Raw genomic sequence first — 27,211 nt, forward strand, 5'->3', positions numbered from 1 at the left:
GTTTTCATCCAGGATGTCTCTGTACATTACTGCATTCATCTTTCCCTCTACCCTGACTCCCAGTTCCTGCCGCTGAAAAACATCCCCACAGCATGATGCTGCTACCACCATGCTTCACTGTAGGGACGGTATTGGCCTGGTGATGAGCGTTGCCTGGTTTCTTCCAAACATAACAGCTGGCATTCATGCCAAAGAGTTCAATCTTTGTCTCTCATGGTCTGAGAATCCTTCAGGTGCAATTTGGAAAACTCCAGGCAGGCTGCCATGTGCTTTTTACTAAGGAGTGGCTTCCGTAGGAGGAATGCTGTAGCTCTGACAGAGTGACCATCTGGTTCTTGGCCACCTCCCTGATTAGGGCCCTTCTCCCCCTATCACTCAGTTTGGATGGCTGGCCGACTCTAGGAAGAGTCCTGGTGGTTCCAAACTTCTTCCATTTACAGATGATGGAGGCCACTGTGCTCATTGGGACCTTCAAAGCAGCAGATACTTTTCTGTACCCTTCCCCAGATTTGTGCCTCCAGACAATCCTGTCTCGGAGGTCTCCAGACAATTCTTTGGACTTCATGCTTGGTTTGTGCCCTGACATGCACTGTCAAGTGTGGGACCTTATATAGACAGGTGTATGCCTTTCAAAATCATGTCTAATCAACTTAATTTACCACAGGTGGACTCCAGTTAAGCTGTAGGAACATCTCAAGGATTATCAGTGTAAACAGGATGCACCTGCACTCAATTTTGAGCTTCATGGCAAAGGCCATGAATACTTATGTACATGTGATTTCTTACTGTTTTTTTTAATTAAATTTCCAAAAATCTCAAAAAAACTTTTTGCGCGTTATCATTATGGCGTATTATGTGTAGAATTTTGAGGACAAGAATGTATTTATTGCATTTTGGAATAAGGCTGTAGCATAACAAAATGTGGAAAAAGTGAAGTGTTGTGAATACTTTCCGGATGCACTGTAGATAGATAGATAGATAGATAGATAGATAGATAGATAGATAGATAGATAGATAGATAGATGTAGAAACCCCCCAGAGAGTGAGACACGATAGATAGATAGATAGATAGATAGATAGATAGATAGATAGATAGATAGAAGTAGAAAAAAAATTGGGGCCCTGAAAGTTTCATTATTGATTGCCCTTCTTACTTGAATGATAGACACAGCATAGCATGAGGCTGGAGAAGCACAGGGGGTGGAATGAGGCTGTAAAAACATGGGTGACATGAGGCTGGAGAGACACTGGGTGTGCGTGAGACTGGAGAGACACAAGGAGTACATAAGGCTGAGGAGACATTGGGGAAATAAAAAGACTGGAGAGACACAGGGGGTCTGAGGCTGGAAATACATTGGGGGGGGCATGGCTGTAGAGCCAGGGAGGTATAAGGACGGAGAGACACATGAGGCATGAGAAGGAGATAAAATGGCAATGCATAGCAAGTATATACATTTTGTATAGTTTTACTCTGTCAAAATAATATCTCATTCATAAAATGCAACAGACCACGACCTTTGTTTTTGTGTTAGAGTGGATAATTGATCATGGATGTTTAGATGTAGCACTATTACTGTTTGCATCTGATATGGTATTTCCATATAGGATAACTAAGATATTCTGTGTATGTATTTCGATGACTATGATCCTATATGTATCATATATATTAAGTTGCAGTACAGTGGATAGGAATTAATAATCATCCCACATTTTTTTCTATTTCTAGTCTGTGATCATACATATAACACCAGTGGATGATCAGCTTCCTAAGGAGGTACCTGGAACAGTTCGGTATTTGATTGTTAAAGAAACTGAGATTATTTACATTACAAAGAAACAGCTGCATTTCATAGACACAGAATCTCCAGAAAGAGCACTTGTTTATTCTGTTACTACACCACCATGTCGCTCATCACCTTCTACCAGGTAATAAAATGCAGCAAAAGAGATACTGTACTCCTCTGCTCCCACCTTAATACAGACCTACTGTACTCCTCTGCTCCCACCTTAATATAGACCTACTGTACTCCTCTGCTCCCACCTTAATACAGACCTACTGTACTCCTCTGCTCCCACCTTAATACAGACCTACTGTATTCCTCTGCTCCCACCTTAATACAGACCTACTGTACTCTTCTGCTCCCACCTTGATACAGACCTACTGTACTCCACTGCTCCCACCTTAATACAGACCTACTGTACTCCTCTGCTCCCACCTTAATACAGACCTACTGTACTCCTCTGCTCCCACCTTAATACAGACCTACTGTATTCCTCTGCTCCCACCTTAATACAGACCTACTGTACTCCTCTGCTCCCACCTTAATATAGACCTACTGTACTCCTCTGCTCCCACCTTAATACAGACCTACTGTACTCCTCTGCTCCCACCTTAATACAGACCTACTGTATTCCTCTGCTCCCACCTTAATACAGACCTACTGTACTCTTCTGCTCCCACCTTGATACAGACCTACTGTACTCCACTGCTCCCACCTTAATACAGACCTACTGTACTCCTCTGGTCACACCTTAATACAGACCTACTGTACTCCTCTGGTCACACCTTAATACAGACCTACTGTACTCCTCTGCTCCCATCTTAATACAGACCTACTGTACCAATCCATGCAAATAGTTTTATGATTTTTGTGTTTATATATTATTTTTGCATCTTAATACTACACTATTTTGTGGTGCTCCTTGTGTTTTGCATTTATGTTTAATACAAAATTTGGCATTGTGGTCTGCAGAAAGGTGACTATCTGTTACTAAATAAATTTATAAAACTAAATTATTGTGGCAAATATGACACTAATGTAATATGCATAGTGTTTATATAAACATCAGTGATATTCCCTCATATTTTATAAATTTAAGTAAAGATCATAAGAAAATGCATAAATGTCTAGGTGGGTGTGGTTATGCAAAATACCTGATGCATAACCACACCCACCTAGACATTAATTTGGAATTTAAAAAAAATATTTTTTAAGGATGCATACAAGTACTTGTTAATTTCCACACACAAATACCCCATAACTTCTGACCATCTACTTTGCAGATACACCTCCGGCTGCCAGCTAGCTGTTGTACAGGTAGTGTTACTATAATAAGCCTTTCATCAAGAACATATATGCATTACACAGGTTATATGGCTTATTAAAACCAGGTGAAATGCAGACTTGAATATAACCAGCCACTTTACTTGTGTAATTCATATCTAGCCCTAATTAAAGGGATATTAAAGCAATCTTATGCACAAGTGATCCCATTTTCAAGTCACATTTTGCACCGATTACTTTTCTTTACTCCCATATATGAGAAATATACCAAATAATAGGTCTTCATCAGAATATCTGTGGCCTCCTTATCTGTTGCTAGATGTGGTGGGTCTATCTAAGACAATTAGAAAGTGCTTATCATTACTGATTGCCCCAGAAATTACATGAAATTGCCTGAAACTGAAAAATGGTATGTTCTGGCACTCAGCCCCCTGCCTTTTAAGGAACATTCATTGTCAGCAGATATTGTTGACATGGGTTAAAGTGTAATAGTGTAATTTTGTTAATACCTGAAAAGTAAAACTGTTTAATTTTCCTCTTAATTGAGCAGTGGTCTAGAAGCTGGGAAGATTGTTCTAGTAGAAACTATCCATAATTTTGTAAAGGATCCCACAGTTAACATAGCATCAACATTCACCCAGGTAAGACCTGTCTTTAAATACTTACAGCAAACATGAGCATTTTGACATGGATGGTCAGGACAAATATCACAGTAACTTAAAGTACTTCTTACAGATGTTTTTAAAATGAACAGTCTGCCACTGCTATGCCTTAATCTGTATGCCATACATACTGCTTTGTGTATATTATAATCAAATTGAAAGATGCCAGTTGTCTTTCTGAAACAATTTAATATATGTGCTTTGCCAGGTCAGCTTATTGTGGTATGTTTATAAATCAACTCCCTTCTCCTGCTATACGTCTGCATGTCAAACATGTTGCTTTATAACACTATGCATCCAGATCAGTATCCAATCAAATCAGTACATAATCAACTTGTTGGGTTATCTTCTTTTTTTAAATCAGCCCCTGCTATCCCTCTACATGTCAGATGTGTTGCTCTATAACAGTATATAACCAAATCAGTACCTAATCAAATTATGACCTAATCAAAATGAAAGACCCCTAGGGGAGATCTATCAAGCTTTAGAGATAAATACAGTAGAGAGAGATAAAGTACCAACCAATCAGCTGCTGTCACTTTACAGACTGTGTTTTAAAATGACAGCTGATTTGTACTTTATCTCCATCCACTGTATATCTCTCCAATGCTTGATACATCTCCCCCAATTGTCTTTCTCAAACCATTTAAATACTGCTGCTAGGCCTCTCCATATCGCACATGATATCATCTTTCTCAAACTATATCACTTCTGGGGTTTGGCCTTCTTGTAGTTGGTGATTGCATATAGAACTTCTTTAAATGAGCACTCTGCAGCTGCTATCCCTCTGCATGTGAAACATGCTGCTGTATAATGTTATCCAAAAACCAAAGCACATCAGGGTGGTTTTGCCAAAATGCGAAGATGGTTTTGGAACCAAACATTTTGTGCACTTCTCTAATGTAAATGACAGTATATAGTCATGGTGTCAGTTTATAACCGCAAGCATAACATTTCAATATTTTTGCTATTTTAAGACATTTTACACCTGATATATTAAGATTGAGTCATTTAGTGTTTGCTCGCTGTTCCATTGCATTTGTTAAATTACACTTTCTAGACTCTGAAAGAGGGATTACTTCTCATATGTGTATATCTTCATTCTTCAGCATGCTGTGAGCCACATGAAAGTTGCATATATGCCACCAATAGAAGATATAGGTCCTGATGTTCTACAGATTTACTTTGTGTTATCAGTTAAGAACCGCAATGGAGGTATCTTGCATGGCATCTGCTTTAATATTACTATTCTCCCTGTAGACAATCAGCCTCCGCAGGTATGTACAGACACAGTTCCACAAATATGCTCAGAGTTACTGTTACTCAGATTCATAACTAGAAATGGTGACATTTTAATTGTTCCTTTTACAGTCCAAAATTATAATATCAGTTTTCACTAAGTTTATTTATGCTTTTATATCCATTTCATATGTGTTTTAAATGTTCTTGATGGGGCTGATTCAAAATTTGGAACAAAGATAAAAAAGGAGCAAATTTGTACCTTGGTAAAACCAATTTGCACTGAAGATGGGGCAGATATAAATCATTCAGAGACATTTAGAGCGGAGGGACATATTCTAGACCAATTCTAAATGCAATGTAAAAATAAAAGCTGTCCAGTATATGTGGGCTACCTGCAAAAGCAGTCAGTATTTACCCCACAATAATAAAATAAATAAAAAACTGTGTACCCTTTGCATTGCACATAGTTTGCCCAGGAGCAAAGTTGCTCCTTTTTGTGCTTTGGCTTTGCTCCCAACTCTAAATCAGCCCCAAAAAGCATTACAAGTTTGCTTAATGTGTATTTTTCAAACGTGTCCTTAACAAAACAGGAAGTTATTTACGGCAAACGCACAAGTAAGCTCTTGTGCACCACATCTTATCACATGTACAGTGGATTTACTCCCTTTGAGATTAATAAAAGGTTTCAGTTACATTAATGTGCATCAGATGCAGTAATTTAGAGCAAGATCATTCAGAACAACTCTACACATAATTTACTTGCTTAACTTCAGTTAGACTTCTCGATTTACCACTTTGGTGGTTATGTAGCTTTAATTAGTGGAATGAATTTTAAAGCACATGGGAAAACATTACCGTACATTATCTAGGGTTCCGTTTGGCCCTGGCCAAGTGAATGTCTAAACTAACTAAAACTTCTACTCACCTGCATTACGACATCATGACATTATACATGCTGCAATTCTGTGCGACAACAACATGGAGAGCCCAAAGCCAGGAGCTTAGACCAAAAGGCACAGTTGAGGTAAAATGCGGAGAGCCATCACTGGTTGTAAAATCAAAATAACTGCTGAATACTGAATACTGCAGTCTCCATAATTCTCAATGGAGACTGCAATCTGTACTAATTTATCAAGCTCCCAAAAGCTTAGCATTTCGGAGCTTGATCCAAAATTATAATGCTGTTAGCATGTATAGCCTATTGGTTACAATATCAAGAGGGATCTTCTGATCCCTCCCTGGAAGGATGGACTAGCTGTGTCTTAACCGGGAAGTTCATTCTCAGAACTTCAGGATGGCACAGCCTTTTATCAGGTGCGCTGTTCTGGCATGACTGTAATAATAAAATGGTCAGTAAGTTTATCTCCGGCCATTGGTCACAAATGTGCAATGGGACTTCCGGGTCATAAACCAAAAAGTCTTCTCATCGCAAGGGACAGCTCTTATTGGAAGAGTTGTCCCTGTAGGTAAATATTCCTGCGTATCTCTGATCACAGATGCTGGTATGCAGGTGAGTATTCCTGCATACCTCTGATCATAGATGCCGGTATGCAGGTGAGTATTCCTGCATACCTCTGATCACAGATGCCGGTATGTAGGTAAATATTCCTGCGTACCTCTGATCACAGATGCCGGTATGTAGGTAAATATTCCTGCGTACCTCTGATCACAGATGCTGGTATGCAGGTGAGTATTCCTGCATACCTCTGATCACAGATGCCAGTATGCAGGTGAGTATTCCTGCATACCTCTGATCACAGATGCCGGTATGCAGGTGAGTATTCCTGCATACCTCTGACCACAGATGCCGGTATGCAGGTGAGTATTCCTGCATACCTCTGACCACAGATGCCGGTATGTAGGTGAGTATTCCTGCATACCTCTGACCACAGATGCCGGTATGTAGGTAAATATTCCTGCGTACCTCTGATCACAGATGCCAGTATGCAGGTGAGTATTCCTGCATACCTCTGATCACAGATGCCGGTATGCAGGTGAGTATTCCTGCATACCTCTGATCACAGATGCCGGTATGCAGGTGAGTATTCCTGCATACCTCTGATCACAGATGCCGGTATGCAGGTGAGTATTCCTGCATACCTCTGACCACAGATGCCGGTATGCAGGTGAGTATTCCTGCATACCTCTGACCACAGATGCCGGTATGCAGGTGAGTATTCTTGCATACCTCTGATCACAGATGCCGGTATGCAGGTGAGTATTCCTGCATACCTCTGATCACAGATACCGGTATGCAGGTAAGTATTCCTGCATACCTCTGATCACAGATGCCGGTATGCAGGTGAGTATTCCTGCATACCTCTGATCACAGATGCCGGTATGCAGGTGAGTATTCCTGCATACCTCTGACCACAGATGCCGGTATGCAGGTGAGTATTCCTGCATACCTCTGATCACAGATACCGGTATGCAGGTAAGTATTCCTGCATACCTCTGATCATAGATGCCAGTATGCAGGTGAATGAGGGCAGGATGAATAATAATTTTCATCCGAAAATTGATACATGTAGTCTTGTGTCATTCAAAAAGCACACAAGTAGATAAAGTCCTGGGAGAGTTCCTGGAGGAGAAAAGACCTTTAATATGTTGCAATCCTAATGGAGAATCTGGAAAATGTTTAATAATTATCAGTAAATTTACTGTAAGCCATCAAAAAAGTAGCACATTTATAAAAAAAGAAAAAATTAATTGTCTGCAAAAATGATACTGTACATTCCCTGTTGCTATTACACTGCATGCCTTACTGACTATTTGAAGACAATATAAGTATGTAAATCACTTTTTGTTTTACTTTCTTGATCCACTTTTTTCCTTACCTGCCAATACCTCATTCACTTTTGAAGAAAGTTTGATATAAAGTATACAATGTCTCAGACAAAGTTTTGTAATGTTGCTATTAAGTAGTTTAAAGCATTGGTATCCTAACTGAGAAATGATCAGATGTGAAGTGCATTGTCAGTATCAAACAGATTTAAGACGGGGAGGAAACAACCATATACCGGTGACACATTATTTAAGAGGACAAGCAAGAACCATCTTTTAGGCTGCCAAAGTGTGCTTTGAAGCAATTTGTAAATTTGCAAGTACATTTGGTTGTATAGAAACATTAGAATAACTTAAAGCCTTTATTTGGCAGGTATTCACATTTGAAATGAGAGTGGAAGAAGGGGGCTCTCATCAGCTGACAGTGGATCATATTTCTATCACTGACAAGGACACAAAACAAAGCCAGCTGGGAATCATCCTGCAGAGAGCACCAGTACATGGCATAGTTCAACTTGACGGAACAGCAATGAATGAAGGAGAACAATTCAGCTATCTGGACCTCCGCATGTTAAAAGTTAGGTTAGGATTGTTGCAATAATTGTTTTATTATATATAATGTCAAAGCTTTAAGATTTGTTGTTATCTTACAGATATCTCTCAGCTCAGTGATATAGAAATGATAATTTTAAGAACTGAACTTGTAAGGAAAAATCCATTGTTTTAGTTGCAATAAACATCCGTTTTGATCTGGTTTTGATAGATGAGATTGCTCAAACTGAATGTACTTTGAGCAATGTGCCTATCAGAACAGACAGAAAAAACATGTCCAATTCATCCAAACAACATGGTTTGGCCAAGCAGTTTGAATTGGAGCTATAAAACTTGTAACAACCAATTAAAAAATCAGACAGTGTACCTCTGCTGATTAAACCAACCCCAGCGCAACACATACTGGCAGTAAAAGAACTTCTGTACATTAAGACTACTAACATTTAATAAGTTAATATGCACTCTTGTTACCCAAGGTACAAACATGATGGCTCAGAGACCCTGCAGGATGACATTCAATTTATAGCCACGGATGGTATTAATTCTGCTGAGTTTCTTCTAATAATACAGGTTAGTGACATTATATAATGGTAACAGTGATAGTGTAGTATAACATTGTCCACAGACAAAGGTGAGTAAATTGCGTGCCACAAACAAAAGACAATTTACATGTTTATTTTGAGTTGCACATATCTTTAAGTCAAACCGTTAATCATTGGACAAACAGCATATGGTCCTGCCACAATCAGCACCAAGCTATAGCAGGCTTGGCTGGTCACACTGTATAAAGGAAACCCATAGCAAGTCATAATGTGACACAACCTGGCCTGGTCAGTACAAGGCTGAATTCCATAGGGAAATCAGTGCCATGACAAAAAAAAAGTGGGCTTTCTACTACAGGGTAATAAACAATTAAATTAAAAAATTGCTGAATTTTTGTAGGTGGCACTACTGACCCCAGCAAACCATGACAGCCATAAACTATTTGGGTATGCTTCTATCTCTCATACCCATGATGCCAGACCATGCTGGTGCTTGTAAAAATATAAACACAAGCATGTCCTGGCATTTGGGGCCACTGGGATCAGTGGTACATCATACAAAATACAAGCACAGTGAAACATATTTTATGTACATATAGAAGCTACAAAATCTGCTTTTACCAGTGTATTAATAATCTACATCCATGGTGTGATCCTCTTCTTTTTTCCAGGTTTTAGCCCAGCCTTTTGGGTTAATAAGTCAGAACGTGTAAACATTGCTCTGATTGGTTAGTAGCAGACAGACCCTATTTGGCTTCTAACTGCAATGTATTACATTATGCAATGTGGTGAATTCATGGTCGGATTAAGGGTCACATGGGCCTGGGGATGAAAAAGATCAAGGACCTATAGTGGGAAGTGGAGGATGTGTGACCAGTGCCATGCTGGCATGTACACTCCCTACACCAGTGGTTCCCAAATGTTTTTGAATCACGGTGCCCTAGAGTATCAGCATGTTTTCCACGGAACCCCTGGGCTAAAAGTTTCTAATCGAGAAATTCAGCAAATATGAAGTAAATTGTGCTTTATGTCACTCTTATGTTATGGTTGCCAGAGCTGTGCACATATTTTTTGATTGACTGCAATTAGCACTGGTTTTACTTATCACTCTGACAAAAATAATTTTATTTGGTACTGGACCACCAACCCGAGGCACCCTTGAAAGTGCCCTGAGACATCCCAGGGTGCCATGGCACCCAGTTTGGGAACCTCTGCCCTACACTAATGTCACCCTAAATACGTAGGTAATAAGAAGATAAATTGCATCATTTTTTAAGGAAAATTGAAATGCAAATTTAAAACTCATGATTTACAGATGTGTCCTTATGCATCTTTGCTGCAGTCGCGCTAAAAGCCCCTTTCGGCGTCCCATGTCCCATGAGGCTCTGCTAGCACTGAGCATTTTTTTGGCATCTTTTTTCGCCGAAAATATGTCTAAGTTGCAATGTGATGCGACTAGGACGCACCAGGATACTGTGCTGGCGTGACTAATTTGATATGTGACACTAGTATATCTGCATGCGACTGAGAGGGGTATTCAATATAAAACGTAAACGTCGCTGTCGAAGTTTACGTTTCATATCGGAGTTTTTTCTGGGATAAAGTATCGGGCGCGCGCCCGCTTTATCCCAGTATTCAATATCAAATCTACGAAAACGGGAAGGTGCGAAGTGGGATTTGCGTAAAAAAAAAAAATTTTCCTTGAAAAAATTGTAGGACCCCCCTAAAGTTGTAAAAACATGTGGATCACTATCGGTACCCCCGTTTTAGCCTGCAAATGAAAGTCGGGGATTTAAATAGCCGCAGCAGGTGTTTTTTTCCCGACATTGAAGAAGTGATGCAGAAGAGCACTTAGGTTATTTTTTTTATTTTTTTAAGTGGTCCCATCAAATTTGGGGTACATGAAAATGGGTACTAGCATATTTTTATGTCCCTAAAGTAAGTTTTTAAAAATTCTGCAACTATGCACCTGGCGCTATAAATCTATTCTAGAATACACCTGCCGCATACTTGCAGAATAGCCCTGAACCTATTTCCCTATTTTTAAACACTTTATTCCCATTTTTTTTTTTTCACCCCAATTTTTAAATTAATTTTTTGGGGTGTCCCTATTTTTTTAAAACTTTTTTTGACACAGTTATTTTTAAAATGTCATTCCCAGGGGTGCAGGCTATTTTTTTTAAGCCTGCACCCCTAAACCCCAATTCTGCACTTTTTTTCGCCACCTATTCAGTGGTGAAAAGTTATCCCCGTTTTTTTTCAAAGACTTTTCGAACCTGCGAAAAGTCTTTGAAATTGAATACGGTATAAAACCAAAACAAGCGAAAATGACGCCATTTTTTGCGAAATTGTCGCAAAAAATGACTTTTCGCTCCATATTGAATACCCCTATGAGTCTCTGAAGTGCTATAATGTAGCGGTCGCAGCTTTTTTCATTCAATGTTCCACCATTGTGCTTCATATACAGACTCAGGTGCACACAGATATACAAGTGTCATATATCAAATTAATCAGCACAGATGATAGTGTGCTCTAGTCACATTACGTCTTAAGCTGGGTACACACTGACAGATACATTGGCCGATCAATTGATCGGCCAATTTATCTGCTGCCCATCGGGCAGTGTGTACTCGCGATATGTCGATGAACGTCGGCATTCACCGACATATCGCATTGGCTGTGCTGCACAGCCGATGGACAGATATGTCTGCAGACATATCTGTCTATCGGCAGGTGTGTACAGGCGGTCGGCAGACATATCTGTCTATCGGCAGGTGTGTACCAGCGGTCTGCTGACCGCCCGTGCACACACAGCAGCAGCCGCGGAGAGGGGGCGGGACATGCACCCCGCCCACCGGGACACGCCCTCTGGTTGCTTGGACCTGCGGCAAGACACACATGATGGTTATTCAGTGTGTACGAACAACCATCATCTGCAGATATATCTGTATAGTGTGTACCCACCTTTAGACACATTTTTGGCAGAAAGAGACGCCCGTCGCTAGCAGAGTAGCACGGGACCTGGGACTCTGTGGGTCTTTAGAGTTGTAATTGATAATGAGTCTGCTAGTTAAAAGCATCTTGAGTCCTGACCCCTGAAACTGAAAGGAATTGCAAACAACTAAATGTAAACTGCCAGATAAACTAAATGAATATGCATAGATTGTATTATTTTAACTAACAAATAATAAATGTGACATAAATTGGTATTGTACTCTTATTATTATGGCTATATTATCTATAAAGCCAACTGTAACATAAGAGCCACATTATCTGGTTGTTTCCTAATCATTGTAATTTTTCAGGTTTCCCCAGTAAATGATGAGGCCCCAGTTATGAAGGACAACCTTTTACCCATCATATATTGTCCAGAGGGGAAAGAAGTGGTACTTTCAGCTGATTATATCTACGCCACTGATGCAGATAGTGAGGACGTGAAGCTGATGTTCATGATTGCTCGCCAGCCTCGTTGGGGGATTGTTGAAAAGGATGGAATCACCATTGACCGATTCTCTCAAAAGGATGTTTTGGAAGGATCCGTCATATACAGACATACCAGTATGAACACAAAGTGTTGCAAATGTTACATTTATCTTAGTTAATGATTTAACTTTTAATGTGTGTCTGGTATCACAAAGTCTTCATACACGAAAAAAAACTTTAATTGAAAATGTAAAAAAAAAATGAATTAAAATAGACAAAACAAATATAATGATTGAATGTTTGTTGAAAATATACATTTGTTGTACAAGTAAAATCGGCTTTATGTGAACATAGGATAATTTATGGGCCACCTGGTAAAATGTTATAATGAGTATGCCACGCTTGTAACAGCTGTTAATATTTAATTCTGCAGGTGGAGAGATTGGAATAAAGCCTTGCTTTGACATTTTAACACTTGTTATTTCTGATGCTGAATTGGATACGGAAGTGAAAAACTGCTGTTTTAATGGACCACATAATCCTGTATTGCCAAATCACGACTCTTTTCCTGTATATGACCTCAATATCACTGTTTTTCCAGTGAATAACCAGCCACCAACAATTACAATAGGTAAGAGGACTTCAATATAACTATCAATATTTTCGGAATGTATCAACGTTTTCGTAATATATTAAGCTTAATTTTACTTTAATTAGCAAGCTGTATACACCACATATTGCCAGTCACTGCCTGTCGTCCTAGAAGTAGGTTGCTCCAGAGGCTATTCCATCCTTATTTGGCCATCAGTATGAATAGTAGATTGGGTGGCAGCTATGGGTATTGTCCCTGATTGCAGTCATTAAATGCATATAAGAACTTTAATGAACCAGCAGTCACACCAGTAGAGTCTTGTGAGTTTCAGCTCACAGTGCTGCACCCACAGTACTCTCTAGTTACATCTAAAAAACACACCTACATGTACACACAAATACCACACGGGACCACACGGGTAGAAGACATCTCTAATGAAGCACACATACTGTATTTCATATACCTACAGTATACATTGGGTGTTTAGATGAGCTCCCCAGTGGTCTCATTAACTGTGTGAGAACAACAACTGACCACAGTTTTGGTAGGACATTTCCAGAAAGATTCAATATCTATCTTCAACATTTAAAATATCGTCAATAAGAACAGGGACACTTTTAGATTGAATCCGGTATGCCAACATGCTTATATTGTGATTTCAAGCAATTTAACAGTGTCATCTCTGCAACTTCAAACATGATGCTTTACCATGATGATTAAAGTTGTATATCCGACACTGTTAAGATGCTTGAAATAACATTATTAGCATGTCGGCAGCAGGCAGTGTTCAACCTAACAGTTGACATTTTAAGTGTTGCACTCGCAGCTACATCCTTCCCAAATCCCTGATTATGAAAGAGGTGCCATTTATGAGACAGTGGGTTGAGTTTCATTCCAAGGAGTGTGTTTGGGGACAGATTGAGTCATGGTTTGGGGGAGATGAAGTGTAGGGCTAATTTTGGCACAATTTCAAATGCATAAATGTTGCGATATATGCTATTTGTGGTAATATTTTTACAAACAGATACAGCGTTTATTTCAGTATCCTAATAAAGGAATTCCAGTTTTGGCAACAGAAATATTTTTATATAATATACTAGTTAAACTGTTAACCCAATCTGTGCCATAGCATAGGATTTATTTTTTATAATCCTTTAGTATATTGCACCAACATACTACACAGCATTAGTGCCCACTCTACTAGTGCTTGCAGGCTAAATTATCACACAAGCACACCTACTATGATTCATTTCATAAGAGGCCAAATAACGCCCATGTTCCCAGTGCTCTGAGGTAGCAATGCTAACCACTGTGTAACCATGTTTTCCACTCATTCTACATCACTTTGCACTCGCTCCAACCTGTTGGCCGCAAATTACAAATCTGGTGTGCCACAAGTTACACTGTTCTCAAGTTAATGGGCATCTTTCTTGACAACCAATAACTAATAAAATACATGGGGAAAGCAATCCACTATGGTAGGAAGATAAATAGTAGTATATGTAGTTTTAATGAAACATTCTGAGCACTTCGTAGTGTGAGGAACAGCTGTTGGAGAATATACACATAACACAGCAATAAATCACAGTTGGGTACTGTACATGTATACAGTTAAAACTTACTTAGAACACACTCCTGTCTGCCTCTATGGAAAATAAGTTAGTCTGCATATATACATATATATATATATATATATATATATATATATACAGTCAGGTCCATAAATATTGGGACATTGACAGAATTTTCATATTTTGACCTCTATTCACCACCACAATGGCTTTGAAATGAAACAAACAAGATGTGATTTAACTGCAGACTTTCAGATTTAATTTGAGGGTAATTACATCCAAATCAGGTGAACGGTGTAGGAATTACAACGGTTTCTATATGTGCCTCCCACTTTTTAAAGGGCCAAAAGTAATGGGACAAACTAAACAATCCTAAATCTAAATTTCACTTTTTAATACTTTGTTGCAAATCCTTTGCAGGCAATTACAGCCTGAAGTCTGGAACGCATAGACATCACCAGACGCTGGGTTTCATCCCTGGTGATGCTCTGCCAGGCCTCTACTGCAAATGTCTTCAGTTCCTGCTTGTTCTTGGGGCATTTTCCCTTCAGTTTTGTCTTCATCAAGTGAAATGCATGCTCAATCGGATTCAGGTCAGGGGATTGACTTGGCCATTGCTTAACATTCCACTTTTTAGCCTTAAAGAACTCTTTGGTTGCTTTTGCAGTATGCTTTGGGTCATTGTCCATCTGCACTGTGAAGCGCTGTCCAATGAGTTCTGAAGCATTTGACTGAATATGAGCATATAATATTGCCTGAAACACTTCAGAATTCATTCTGCTGCTTTTGTCAGCAGTCACATCATCAATAAATACAAGGGAACCAGTTCCATTGGCAGCCATACATGCCCACGCCATGACACTACCACCACCATGCTTCACTGATGAGGTGGTATGTTTTGGATCATGAGCAGTTCCTTTCCTTCTCTTCTCTTCCCATCACTCTGGTACAAGTTGATCTTTGTCTCATCTGTCCATAGGATGTTGTTCCAGAACTGTAATGGCTTTTTTAGATGTTGTTTGGCAAACTCTAATCTTGTCTTCCTGTTTTTGTGGCTCACCAATGGTTTGCATCTTGTGGTGAACCCTCTATATTCTCTCTTGTGAAGTCTGCTCTTGATTGTTCACTTTGACACATATACATCTACCTCCTGGAGAGTGTTCTTGATTTGGCCAACTGTTGTGAAGGGGTTTTTCTTCACCAGGGAAATAATTATTTTGTCATCCACCACAGTTGTTTTCCGTGGTCTTCCGGGTCTTTTGGTGTTGCTGAGCTCTCTGGTGCGTTCTTTCTTTTTAAGAATGTTCCAAACAGTTGATTTGGCCACACCTAATGTTTCTGCTAACTCTCTGATGGGTTTGTTTTGATTTTTCAGCCTAATGATGGCTTGCTTCACTGATAGTGACAGCTCTTTGGATCTCATATTGAGAGTTGACAGCAACTGATTCCAAATGCAAATGTCACACCTAGAATCAACTCCAAACATTTTACCTGCTTAATTGATAATGAAATAACGAGGGAATAGCCTACACCTGTCCATGAAATAGCTTTTGAGTTGATAGTCCCATTACTTTTGGCCCCTTAAAAAGTGGGAGGCACATATTAAACTGTTGTAATTCCTACACCGTTCACCTGATTTGGATGTAATTACCCTCAAATTAAATCTGAAAGTCTGCAGTTAAAGCACATCTTGTTTGTTTCATTTCAAAACCATTGTGGTGGTGAATAGAGGCCAAAATCTGAAAATTCTGTCAATGTCCCAATATTTATGGACCTGACTGTATATAACAGAAGGGAATGGCAATGATCATAGGTGATTCCTGCATGAAAGGGACTACCTGGGCCTACTGAGACCCTCACCCTCTTTGCTTAAGCACCTTAAGTGGAAACACATGCCCCAACCTGAATCCTTTAAAAAAGTATTTATATGTAACAGATAGAATTGGGACTGCCATTCTACTAATGGTACCCTAAATATCTTCTTTGATACATCTTCCCTAGATATTTAGCTTTTAACTTGTATTCCAGTATAGTATACTTGATTGACACTCTGGAATGTTTCTATTTAGCTGTGGATTTAGGTTTTTTTTTTGTTTTTTATTCCCTCCCTTCTCTATTCTGTTATTCTGCACCCCTTTTTCATATCATATAAAACATTTCAAAAAACATTATTGATGAAAAAAGTAGTATTCATAAAAAGAATAAAATGAAAACAATGTAAACGTAATACTAAATGAGTGGTTCTCAAACTCGTTCACATTTTCCAGGTCATCTAACAGGTGCACAGGTGTACTCATTAGTCACTGGCACATTTTAAAAGATCCACAGTTGGAGCTAATTATTTCACTTGCGATTCTGTTAGGAGGCCTGGAAAACATGCACTGTTTGGGGTCCTGAGGATCGAGTTTGAGAACCTGTGTACTAACTGAATACACAGCCACACAAACCCATATGTTCGAAGTTGCAGAATAGACTAAGGTACATCATTGTTAAGTTTAACTTTAATTAATATCATGAATGTAGCTAAAGGAAGAATCATGTAAACTTTTCTTATCCTTTTTCGCCAAATGCACAACATTTTTTAGTAAGATGTAAAACCAGCAGCATTGGGTACCTCTGTGACCACTGTAGTGGCAAATTTATTTATTTTTTATATATATCAGTGTATTATTCACTTATCTATACTAAACGTGCATAATAGGTATTGGTACTAGGAACCACTGCATACTTGCCTACTTTCCCGGGACTGCCAGGAGCCTCCTGAAAAGCGGGTGCCGCAAGACCCCCGGAATGGTGGCTGGCCCCCCGCGACCACCATGAAAGTGGTCGGTCCGGAGGTGCGATAACGCGATTTGCGCTGAATCGTGTCATCGAAGCCCCGCTCCCTGTTTTATAATGCGGTAATATGGGGAGGGGGGGGGGGCTCCCACAGCTTAGGACACAGATAAGAACCACATTTCTTTTCATTGCAGGGCTGGTTGTAAATTGGGAGGGAGGAAGCCTCAATGTTGTTTTTTTGTTGTTCCCACTTTACCATAAATGCTGTCTAATGTTGGGACTGGGTAAGGGGATGTGTGCACACAATTGTTTTGCATTTATTTATTTAGCAATGAAAGACACAATATTCATCAATATCAGCATATTCCCATTGCCATTCACAGAGATTGCTCGGGGAAGGAGTTGGTTATACAGTCAGGTGCATAAATATTAGGACATTGACAAAATTTACATATTTTGGGTTCTATTCACCACCACAATGGCTTTGAAATGAAACAAACAAAATGTGCTTTAGCTGCAGACTTTCAGATTTAATTTGAGGATAATTACATCCAAATCAGGTGAATGGTGTAGGAATTACAACGGTTTCTATATGTGCCTCACACTTTTTAAGGGGCAAAAAGTAATGGGACAAACTAAACAATCCTAAATCTAGCTTTCACTTTTTAATACTTTGTTGCAAATCCTTTGCAGGCAATTACAGCCTGAAGTCTGGAACGCATAGACATCACCAGACGCTGGGTTTCATCCCTGGTGATGCTCTGTCAGGCCTCTGCTGCAAATGTCTTCAGTTCCTGCTTGTTCTTGGGGCATTTTCCCTACAGTTTTGTCTTCATCAAGTGAAATGCATGCTCAATCGGATTCAGGTCAGGGGATTGACTTGGCCATTGCATAAAATTCCACTTTTTAGCCTTAAAAAACTCTTTGGTTGCTTTTGCAGTATGCTTCGGGTCATTGTCCATCTGCACTGTGAAGCGCCGTCCACTGAGTTCTGAAGCATTTGACTGAATATGAGCACATAATATTGCCCGAAACACTTCAGAATTAATTCTGCTGCTTTTGTCAGCAGCCACATCATCAATAACTACAAGGGAACCAGTTCCATTGGCAGCCATACATGCCCATGCCATGACACTACCACCACCATGCTTCACTGATTAGGTGGTATGTTTTGGATCGTGAGCAGTTACTTTCCTTCTCCATACTCTTCTCTTCCCATCACTCTGGTACAAGTTGATCTTTGTCTCACTTGTCCATAGGATGTTGTTCCAGAACTGTAATGGCTTTTTTAGATGTTGTTTGGCAAACTCTAATCTGGTCTTCCTGTTTTTGTGGCTCACCAATGGTTTATATCTTGTGGTGAACCCTCTATATTCACTCTTGTGAAGTCTTCTCTTGATTGTTGACTTTGACATATATACACCTACCTCCTGGAGCGTGTTCTTGATTTGGCCAACTGTTGTGAAGGGGTTTTTCTTCACCAGGGAAATAATTCTTCTGTCATCTACCACAGTTGTTTTCCGTGGTCTTCCGGGTCTTTTGGTGTTGCTGAGCTCTCCGGTGCGTTCTTTCTTTTTAAGAATGTTCCAAACAGTTGATTTGGCCACACCTAATGTTTTTGCTATCTCTCTGATGGGTTTGTTTTGATTTTTCAGCCTAATGATGACTTGCTTCACTGATAGTGACAGCTCTTTGGAACTCATATTGAGAGTCGACAGCAACTGATTCCAAATGCAAATGTCCAACTCCAGACCTTTTACCTGCTTAATTGATAATGAAATAACGAGGGAATAGCCCACACCTGTCCATGAAATAGCTTTTGAGTTGATAGTCCCATTACTTTTGGCCCCTTTAAAAGTGGGAGGCACATAAAGAAACCATTGTAATTCCTACACCGTTCACCTGATTTGGATCTAATTATCCTCAAATTAAATCTGAAAGTCTGCAGTTAAAGCACATCTTGTTTGTTTCATTTCAAAGCCATTGTGGTGGTGAATAGAGGCCAAAATATGAAAATTCTGTCAATGTCCCAGTATTTATGCACCTAACTGTATGTTAGATTTTAGTTTGGATGCACTGTAAGATATGTACAACTCACAGTGCAGATGAAAAAACACAAATGTTCTAATTTTCCATGTATGTTTTTGGCAAATGTTTTGCTTGGAGATGTTTTATTGTGCTACACGGAACAAGGGATAACTTTGAGATGGTGCAAGTTGCAAGTCCATTTGCTCAGCTAAAAAGTATTTTAGCATCCAAAAAGCTTCAGGAACACCTTCAGATTCGCTCTGCACCGTTTCTCCTAACAGATAATTTAAATATTGTGTTCTACAAAATAAATTCTACTTCTTGCAGTTAGGTAATTACCAGGGTAATAATTTTTTTATACCACAGTGGTCCCTGTATAGCTAATTAAACTGTCATGCTCACTAATATATACTTGCCTTATAATGTATGCCATTTTACTGCCCATATCCATGACCTGTCCCGTTAAAGCATTCACATCTCAAAAGCAATTTCATAACACCACTGGAGCTCTTGTGCTGCTATGTAAATTACCATTACCGACTGATATTTTTTTGGAATACATTAGACAAAAATCTCACCACAAATTTTTAACAGAACTTGTTCTAGATTGGGGAAATCTTCTACAACTTGGGAGCAAAAGCTTCTATCAAATGTTCAACAAATTGTGTTTGAAAAGCTGTGCAACCACAAATATTTGCACACGTTTAACTGCACTTATTAAACTTAGTAGACTACCTAAAGCCAACATTATCTCACCACCCCTGAACTTGTGTCTTGAACAGGTGAAATATTTGCTGTGGATGAGGGCAAATCAAGCAAACTTACAGTGAGCCACTTATGTGCGAACGACCCAGACTCGGACAGTAACACCTTGCAATTTATATTGGTTTCTCCTCCTCAATACGGCTACATTGAAAATATCCTCCCATCTCCGGGGTTTGAGAAAAGTAACATGGGGATAAGCATTGGTAAGTAGTTTGTAACGACATTGCAGTTAAATGATAATTCATACACTAGACTAAGCAACCTGTTGCTGAATGCTATTTACCCAAGCTAACCACAATATCCGGAGTACTGAAGGTTGCTTATCCCTGCTCTTAGCTGATAAGGAGTAATCACAAAACAAATAAAAGTCAATTTTTAACATGCATAGTTCCTTCTTAAACGATCAACATGATTTTACATATCTTATTGTTCCCATAATAGACTTTCCACAGCATGAGGCATTACTTTATATAGCTACAATGGAATGTTGTTATCTTTCCAGAAATTCTGCCATGTTGTTTAAACATGGGACATTATGCAAAATATCTGTCAGAACTGAAATGGTGGTAGCTTGATTTTTATTTTTAGTAGCTATGATAGTAAAAGTATGTATACAGTATACAGCTGACAGTATTAAAAACCAAGTACTAAAATTGCCTGTAGCCTAGCTTATAGTAGCTGAGGGGCACTGAGATAACTGGCTTGCCTGTGGATGTGCATATACATAGTCTGTCTCAATTGCATTTCTCATGTTTATTCCCCAAGGGTGACTTGATTTACATGCATATATCGTTATTCCTATTTTGTATGTCGTATTTTGCAGTCAGCAGAATAGAAAAGTTCCTGTAAAATTAACTTTCTTCAAGAATTGGTTTAGAATAAATAACATCTGGTTTAAAATGTTTTTTTCCTTCTTGTATTGATATAAAATACTTCTGTCACCCAGATTCTTTTCTACTGAAGGACATCATATCTCATAATATAAACTATGTACAGTCAAGACACCACCGTATAGAGCCAACTGCAGACCAGTTTACATTATATGTCATTGATGGGAAACATCGCTCACTGGAGAAGCCATTTTACATAGTAATCAACCCTACAAATGATGAAGTTCCAGAATTCATGGCCAGAAACATTACAGTAAGGAATGTTGGCAACTGAAGTGTTATCTAACAAAAATATTCTAAACATGAGGAAAAATGTGTTCACGGAATAATAGCATCATGTGTTTTCCCTAACAGCATGCTGGCTCAATTAATATATTTTGGAGTAGATCAAAGATGATTCATTTTGGCTTGCCCATGTGGAAAGGCTGCTACTGTCTCATGTCTTCCTCCATGTTGTGTGTTTTTTCACTCAGCCTTTGAAGAAAATGGCACACTTCCCTAAATAATGATAATATGTTTTTGCTTGTATTTCATCACATATTGGCATAGCAATTTATTTTAATGTCAATTAATAGGGGCTCGGTAATTAGCAGGAGGCAATCAAAGACTGAAAGCATTAACATTATGGGGTATAAGATCATCGTGTTCCCAGTGGAACTATGTTCTTTTGAATATCAAGGTGTTAATATTTGACAATGAACGAGTCAAAACTTCAAAGCTCAATATAACACCATTTTATCCAAAAGATATATATACTTAGCTTCAGGATTGATTCAAAGCAGTCACTCGATGGTTACATGCTAGAGAGCCTTGCTGTCTTAGATGCTTGTACTTGTGGAGTGTGCTGGACTGGACACTATAAAAGCATCTGGTTCCAGGATGAGGCTGCTTTGTATTCTTGCGAGTCCTTTTTATAGGGGCTCCCAGGATTTATACAAAACATTTGACTGATTCTGCTTAGGACAACAGAATGCTGATGTAGCCTAAGGCTGTGTACATACCTATAGATATATCTGTCCAATCTGTCTGGTGGGAAGGAAATTCGCAAATTTCTATTGTTATTTGCTCCCATACATTACCAGATTTTCCTTCCCCCCAGACAGATTGGACATATATATCTATAAGTGTGTACACAGCCTAAGGCACTGGTTCATCATTTAACTTCAATACATCTGACCAGGCACAAAAAGGCCTGAGGGTTGAACTGGGAATGAAATACATCACCTCTCCATGTTTACACTCAAGAAGTCCTGTGAGGTATGGAACAAACTCCGTCATGCCTGCATCTTCATCATACACCAACCTTTCACATACAGTGAGCTGTTCCCTGGCCACAATGGTCACAGTGTTTTTGTCAGTATGGAATCTGTGTTTTGTGTGAAAGGTGACAGCATGTGTGGCCTAGGGGCTTGTGGTTGCAATAACTGTTGCAATGAAGTCCAATCCACAATTACCCTCCTATTGATGCTTCTTACAGCATCCATCCCAACCTCTCAAAGTGTGAGTGGGCATACGCTTCCTCAACTGATCTTTGAGCAAGTCATTCATTTTCTCTATTAACCCTGCTGCTTGTGGATTATCGGTGAATACGGTACACCCAATACACATGACACTCCATGGACCTTGGCACCCGTAACATGTGTTCTATTGTCTGTTTGAACTGCAGCTGGTGTGCCATAATGGGTGTAGATGTCTTCCAACATTTTTTGAGTGGTCTCTTGATCTGAATGGGCTGTACGACTAGCAAGCAAAGTTCCTGAGTACATGTCCACAGTTGTACAACAATACTGTACTTTTTCTCTGCCTAAGGGCATGAGCCCAATAAAGTCCATTTACCTTATTTGACCATCTGATTTACTTGGATGTATAGATCCCAGAACTCCTAACAGAGTAGTTCAATTGGTGACAAGTTTCACACTTCTACACAAAGTCTTCTGTCATAAGTTGTGTCACTGAGATACTTTGGTGTTGGCCCAAGTCATCATAGGTACCTTCTGCTTCTTTATGACCACTCTTGGCATGAGCCCATGCTCCCAGATTGTACATGGCAGTTTGTTCCTCAGGAGTAATTTACATAAACTTCACTTGGACCAGGGTATCTTCGATGGTATTGTTCTCATAGCCAGTATGAGCATTCACGTGACCCAAACTGATTGCTCTGGAGTTACATGCTGACCATATGTGATTCCACACCTCTGGACAGATGCATAAGGGCTTCTTGTTCACTATCCAGTCATCTTGTTTTCAAGTAGGAATCCATTTAGTCAGTCCTTTGAATAATACCCAGCTATCAGTATAGATGATGAGTGGGCCCTCTGTTTTTTCTAATCACATGTTCACGGCTTTCAACTCAGCGTATTGGCTGGACCCACCTTCACCACTTTTATGGAGTATCACTTGCTTTGTAGGCTGAAACACTGCAGCTGTCCAACTTCAACTCTGGATTAACATAACAGAGCCATCTATGAACCAAGCTATTTTCTTTTCTTTATCTGTCAGGGTGTTGTAAGGTACAGCCACTGTAACTGGTACTCCTCTATTTTTAAGGGAGGTAGCTGAAAATTCTGCAGCTTTAACAGTAATCATGCCTGGCACTGCTTTTGCAAGGGGAGGGGCTACTTTGTATATCGGTTCTTTGGGCACTCCTGTATTCAACAAATTGAAGACATTTGCTTTCTTGTCACTTTATTCCTGTGTTTCCTACAGGGGGCTTCTATTGTCCTCCTACTGCGCCACCCGTATCTGGGCGCTGCCTGTGCTTAGCTGTGGAATCTAGTTCTGCTAATTGCCTCAACATAGGACACACATTAGCATAGTTGTATCTGCAGATTGCGTTACTGACAACATGGCAAACAAAGTGCCTTTCAAATGTGGTGGGGCCGATTGCAACAACAGATGTGTTATATGGCTTGATACTTTGACCATATCTGGACCCTCCCATTCAGCAATGACAAACCCACCATATATGGCAGCAAACATTTTTCTAATGCCAGACAGACAAGCCAATTCACACAGCCGGTATGTCAGGCCAGGGGTTTTTTCTTTCTAGATCTGGAGGATAATCATAAACTTGTGCTATGGAATCGCATACCAATTGTAGAAAGGTAAATGACTGGTTTGTGTTTCTTGCCCTCTGCATGTATAAATGGACTCGGGGTCAATCCAGACGATGACAGCCCTGCCCCCTCCACATGACGCCATGTGCTCATGCTGCATTGCCGGCACAGGGCGCTGGGACACACAGTTACAGCGCTGCATATATTAGCCAATATTCAAAGTTGTACACATATTTGTGACCAGACTACTCCTATACATAAACTTATGACTTTTATTTACTAAGCAGCCATTGCTTCTCAGCGTGTTTAAGCCACAAATTTAAAATGGCAATATTTTTTTTAATAAGAAAATACAGTAAGTTTTGCTATTAAAGTTATTTGGGCTTAAACACATATAAATACTTATATTCACAGTCATCAGAGTTCCTAAGGGAAAAGGCCAATATGCTGTATGTGTGACAATTGCGGCCTGAACATTTTAAAGGTTACGTTATTAAACATGAAAAGGTCAATGTTTTCTCACTGCGCATGCGTATACATAGCCAGTGCGATTGGGTAAAGGGCATCTGCATCTTAGGCTGTGGTTGCCGTGCGTATGGACTGATTAGCATATACACGCAGCGGCCGAGTGCGTGCATTCTCTCACTTGCATTCCTTGCTGAATCAGGCCCTAAGTAAACTGTAAAGCTGATTTCAGAATATTGAACATAGACTCATTGGTCATATACTTGAGTCTATTGTTGCCTGACCTTGATCTTAGCTAGTGAATGGGCATTTTTTTGCTGTACAATAATGTCTCTGGTTAGTCCATAAAATAGTAGAGAGGAGTTGAATGATCTCAGAGCTATTTGCTATTGCAATTATTAGATGAAAATGTATGGCAGCAATCTATTTTGCCATGATATACCATTATATTGTGAAATATGTATTATGCTATTAAATGTATCTTATAGCATTGGCTAAGGCTGCCATGATAGCCATTTAAACCTGGACACATATAAAACACATGCTGCAGAGAGCATCTGAGCCTGAGCAGCCTTGCTATATTTGTCTGCTTATCTAACAACCCAACCTCTGAAAAGAAAATGATGTGTGTAACTAAAGATCAGGAATAGTTTTCTGATTTATATAATGACAAGTTGTATGAAATCTCTGTTTTTCTTTTCTTCAGGTGGAGGAGGGTCAAATGAAAGAACTTAATCCCTCTGTAATTAATGTATCGGACATGGATGTCCCCCAGAATCAATTATCATTTATTGTTACAGTACATCCCTGCCATGGTCTTATTATGGAAGAGGCCTATGGCACAAAATACTTGAAGCAACTACCTAAAAATCTCAAGAGTAATACATTTCCAATGGTACATGACTTCACACTGGAATTCCTTAAGAATGGTATGTTAGTAAGTAACTAGTAAAGAGACCCAGATCATATGTCGGGTCATCTCAGTCTGTTTGCTGCTCTGCTCCCCCCGGCTACTGTCTATCGCCTTGCCCCGCCTGTCTGCTCTGCCACATCCCCGCTCTGTCCCTCTCTTAGGGATGGACATAGGTGGGTTAACTATTAATGGTTACCATCGATGGTATCATCTGTGGTTAACATTGATGGTGTGTAACCATTGGCATTAAACCATTGATGAATACAGCCACCGATGGTCAACCCTGCTATATTAGTCAGCCCTGCTCTATTGTGCAGCGGGCTAAAACAGATTTATGGGAGGGGCTCTGCGGGTAGCCCAGCGCTAGGGAGGGAAAAAAACATTGTGGAGCTATGTGACATCAATGGCGGAGTACCATTAGATCCCCTCAATCAATAACAAAACCATCAACCATCAGTAGTAATAATCAATGGTTGGTTCTGCTCTGACCACCACTCTATCTTGTTCCACCCCGCTCTCTGCTGCTCTGTCATGCTCTTCCATCCCGCTGTGACTCCTTGCTCCGTCCCACCCTGTCATTCCCGTACCTGCATCGTTACCCCCTGGCAGGTCCTCTTCCTCTACAGCTAGGGTATGTTTCTTTGCTTTAGTAGTGGGAGCCATTGGAGGAGCAGAGCTTGCATGTAGAAGATGGGACAGAAAATATAAATAGAAAAATATATACTGTATGAAATACATGCTGCATAGGATATCTATCACCCTTCCTAACATAAGGCAAGGTGAGACGATTACCTAAGGTGGCAGAAGTTGGGAGAGATAGAAAGAAGTTCCTCTTGTCATCTTGTGGCCAACAGCCCACTTTAATTTTTCCCTTGTGTCATTGTCATTGTGGAGGTGATTCAGAGGTGGACACAGTTGCAATAGCAGTTGCGACTTTTGTCACAGCTCATACTGTGTCTTTATGCTAATGCCGAGGCTGATGGGAGTCTTATCCAAATGGCCACCGAATGTGGTGCAAATCTGCCGATGTGCATAGAAAGACACACTAATAGCACACCATTGAACATTACGCCTACCATAGAATGTCTGAGTGACCAATGGCCACTGGTGTCAGTGCAACTGACACTGACACGCCCACGACTGTTAGTCACCCCCTAGTTACCGTCCAGAAACATCCATTGAAATTGCATGGATCTCCCTGGAGATGGGCTGACATAACAAAGTTATCAAGGATCCAAGGCAAGGCTGCAATAATGTTCTCTGTAAAAGGGGTGTGGCTAACAGACATGGTGGGATTATGGGGTGAAATGTATTAAAGAGTGGAGAAGTGGAGAAGTTGCCCATAGCAACTAATTAGCTTCTAGCTAGCATTTATTAAGTACAGTATTTAAGCTGATTGGATGCTCCTTCTCCACCTGTCCACTTCTTCACTCTGTAGAAGGATTGAACATCTCCCCCTTTATTACACATATCTAGGCTTAACCTAAAGACCTCCAACCATAGTTCAAAACCTATGCTCAGTATTTACTACTATATACTTACCTACTCTCCGGGAAGGTGCTGGAGACTCCCAATTTTTCAGGTGAAGTGGGCACGGTGGGGAGATAACATGGATAGTATGGAGGGATCAGGGCTACAGTGTTTTAGCCCCACTACCTCCCCATAGTACCGCTCTTTGCACTCTTTTGCAGGGAGGTGGGTGGGGTCTAATGATATGAAGTCCAACTCCGCCCCCAAAGTGACTATTTCTCTGTCCTCTCTGGGCTTGTCCCGGAGAAGAGAAACATAAAGTATGACCTACTACCATTATTTGGCCATCCAGAAACCTATTGTCTTTTTGCACAACAGCAACATTTTGGTACTGGATAGATAGATAGATAGAT

The 27,211-nt window shown here is 39.9% G+C and overlaps 1 protein-coding gene across 3 annotated transcripts in view; it reads left to right on the forward strand.

Moving 5' to 3' along the window:
• The window catches only part of FREM1 (FRAS1 related extracellular matrix 1), a 173,277-nt gene that overhangs the window by 38,182 nt on the left and 107,884 nt on the right, over positions 1 to 27,211 (forward strand). For all 3 annotated transcript variants that reach the window (XM_088472659.1, XM_088472658.1, XM_088472660.1), the window contains exons 10-19: positions 1,727 to 1,926; positions 3,616 to 3,706; positions 4,837 to 5,004; positions 8,127 to 8,335; positions 8,782 to 8,875; positions 12,153 to 12,405; positions 12,704 to 12,901; positions 20,022 to 20,207; positions 20,951 to 21,147; positions 25,122 to 25,344. In XM_088472659.1, the coding sequence (XP_088328785.1) occupies positions 1,727 to 1,926; positions 3,616 to 3,706; positions 4,837 to 5,004; positions 8,127 to 8,335; positions 8,782 to 8,875; positions 12,153 to 12,405; positions 12,704 to 12,901; positions 20,022 to 20,207; positions 20,951 to 21,147; positions 25,122 to 25,344 (1,819 nt within the window). The remainder of the gene's footprint in view (positions 1 to 1,726; positions 1,927 to 3,615; positions 3,707 to 4,836; positions 5,005 to 8,126; positions 8,336 to 8,781; positions 8,876 to 12,152; positions 12,406 to 12,703; positions 12,902 to 20,021; positions 20,208 to 20,950; positions 21,148 to 25,121; positions 25,345 to 27,211) is intronic.

The sequence above is a fragment of the Taudactylus pleione genome, unplaced genomic scaffold, assembly GCF_031769625.1.
Source record: "Taudactylus pleione unplaced genomic scaffold, aTauple2 ptg000127l, whole genome shotgun sequence".
Lineage (NCBI taxonomy): Eukaryota > Metazoa > Chordata > Amphibia > Anura > Myobatrachidae > Taudactylus > Taudactylus pleione.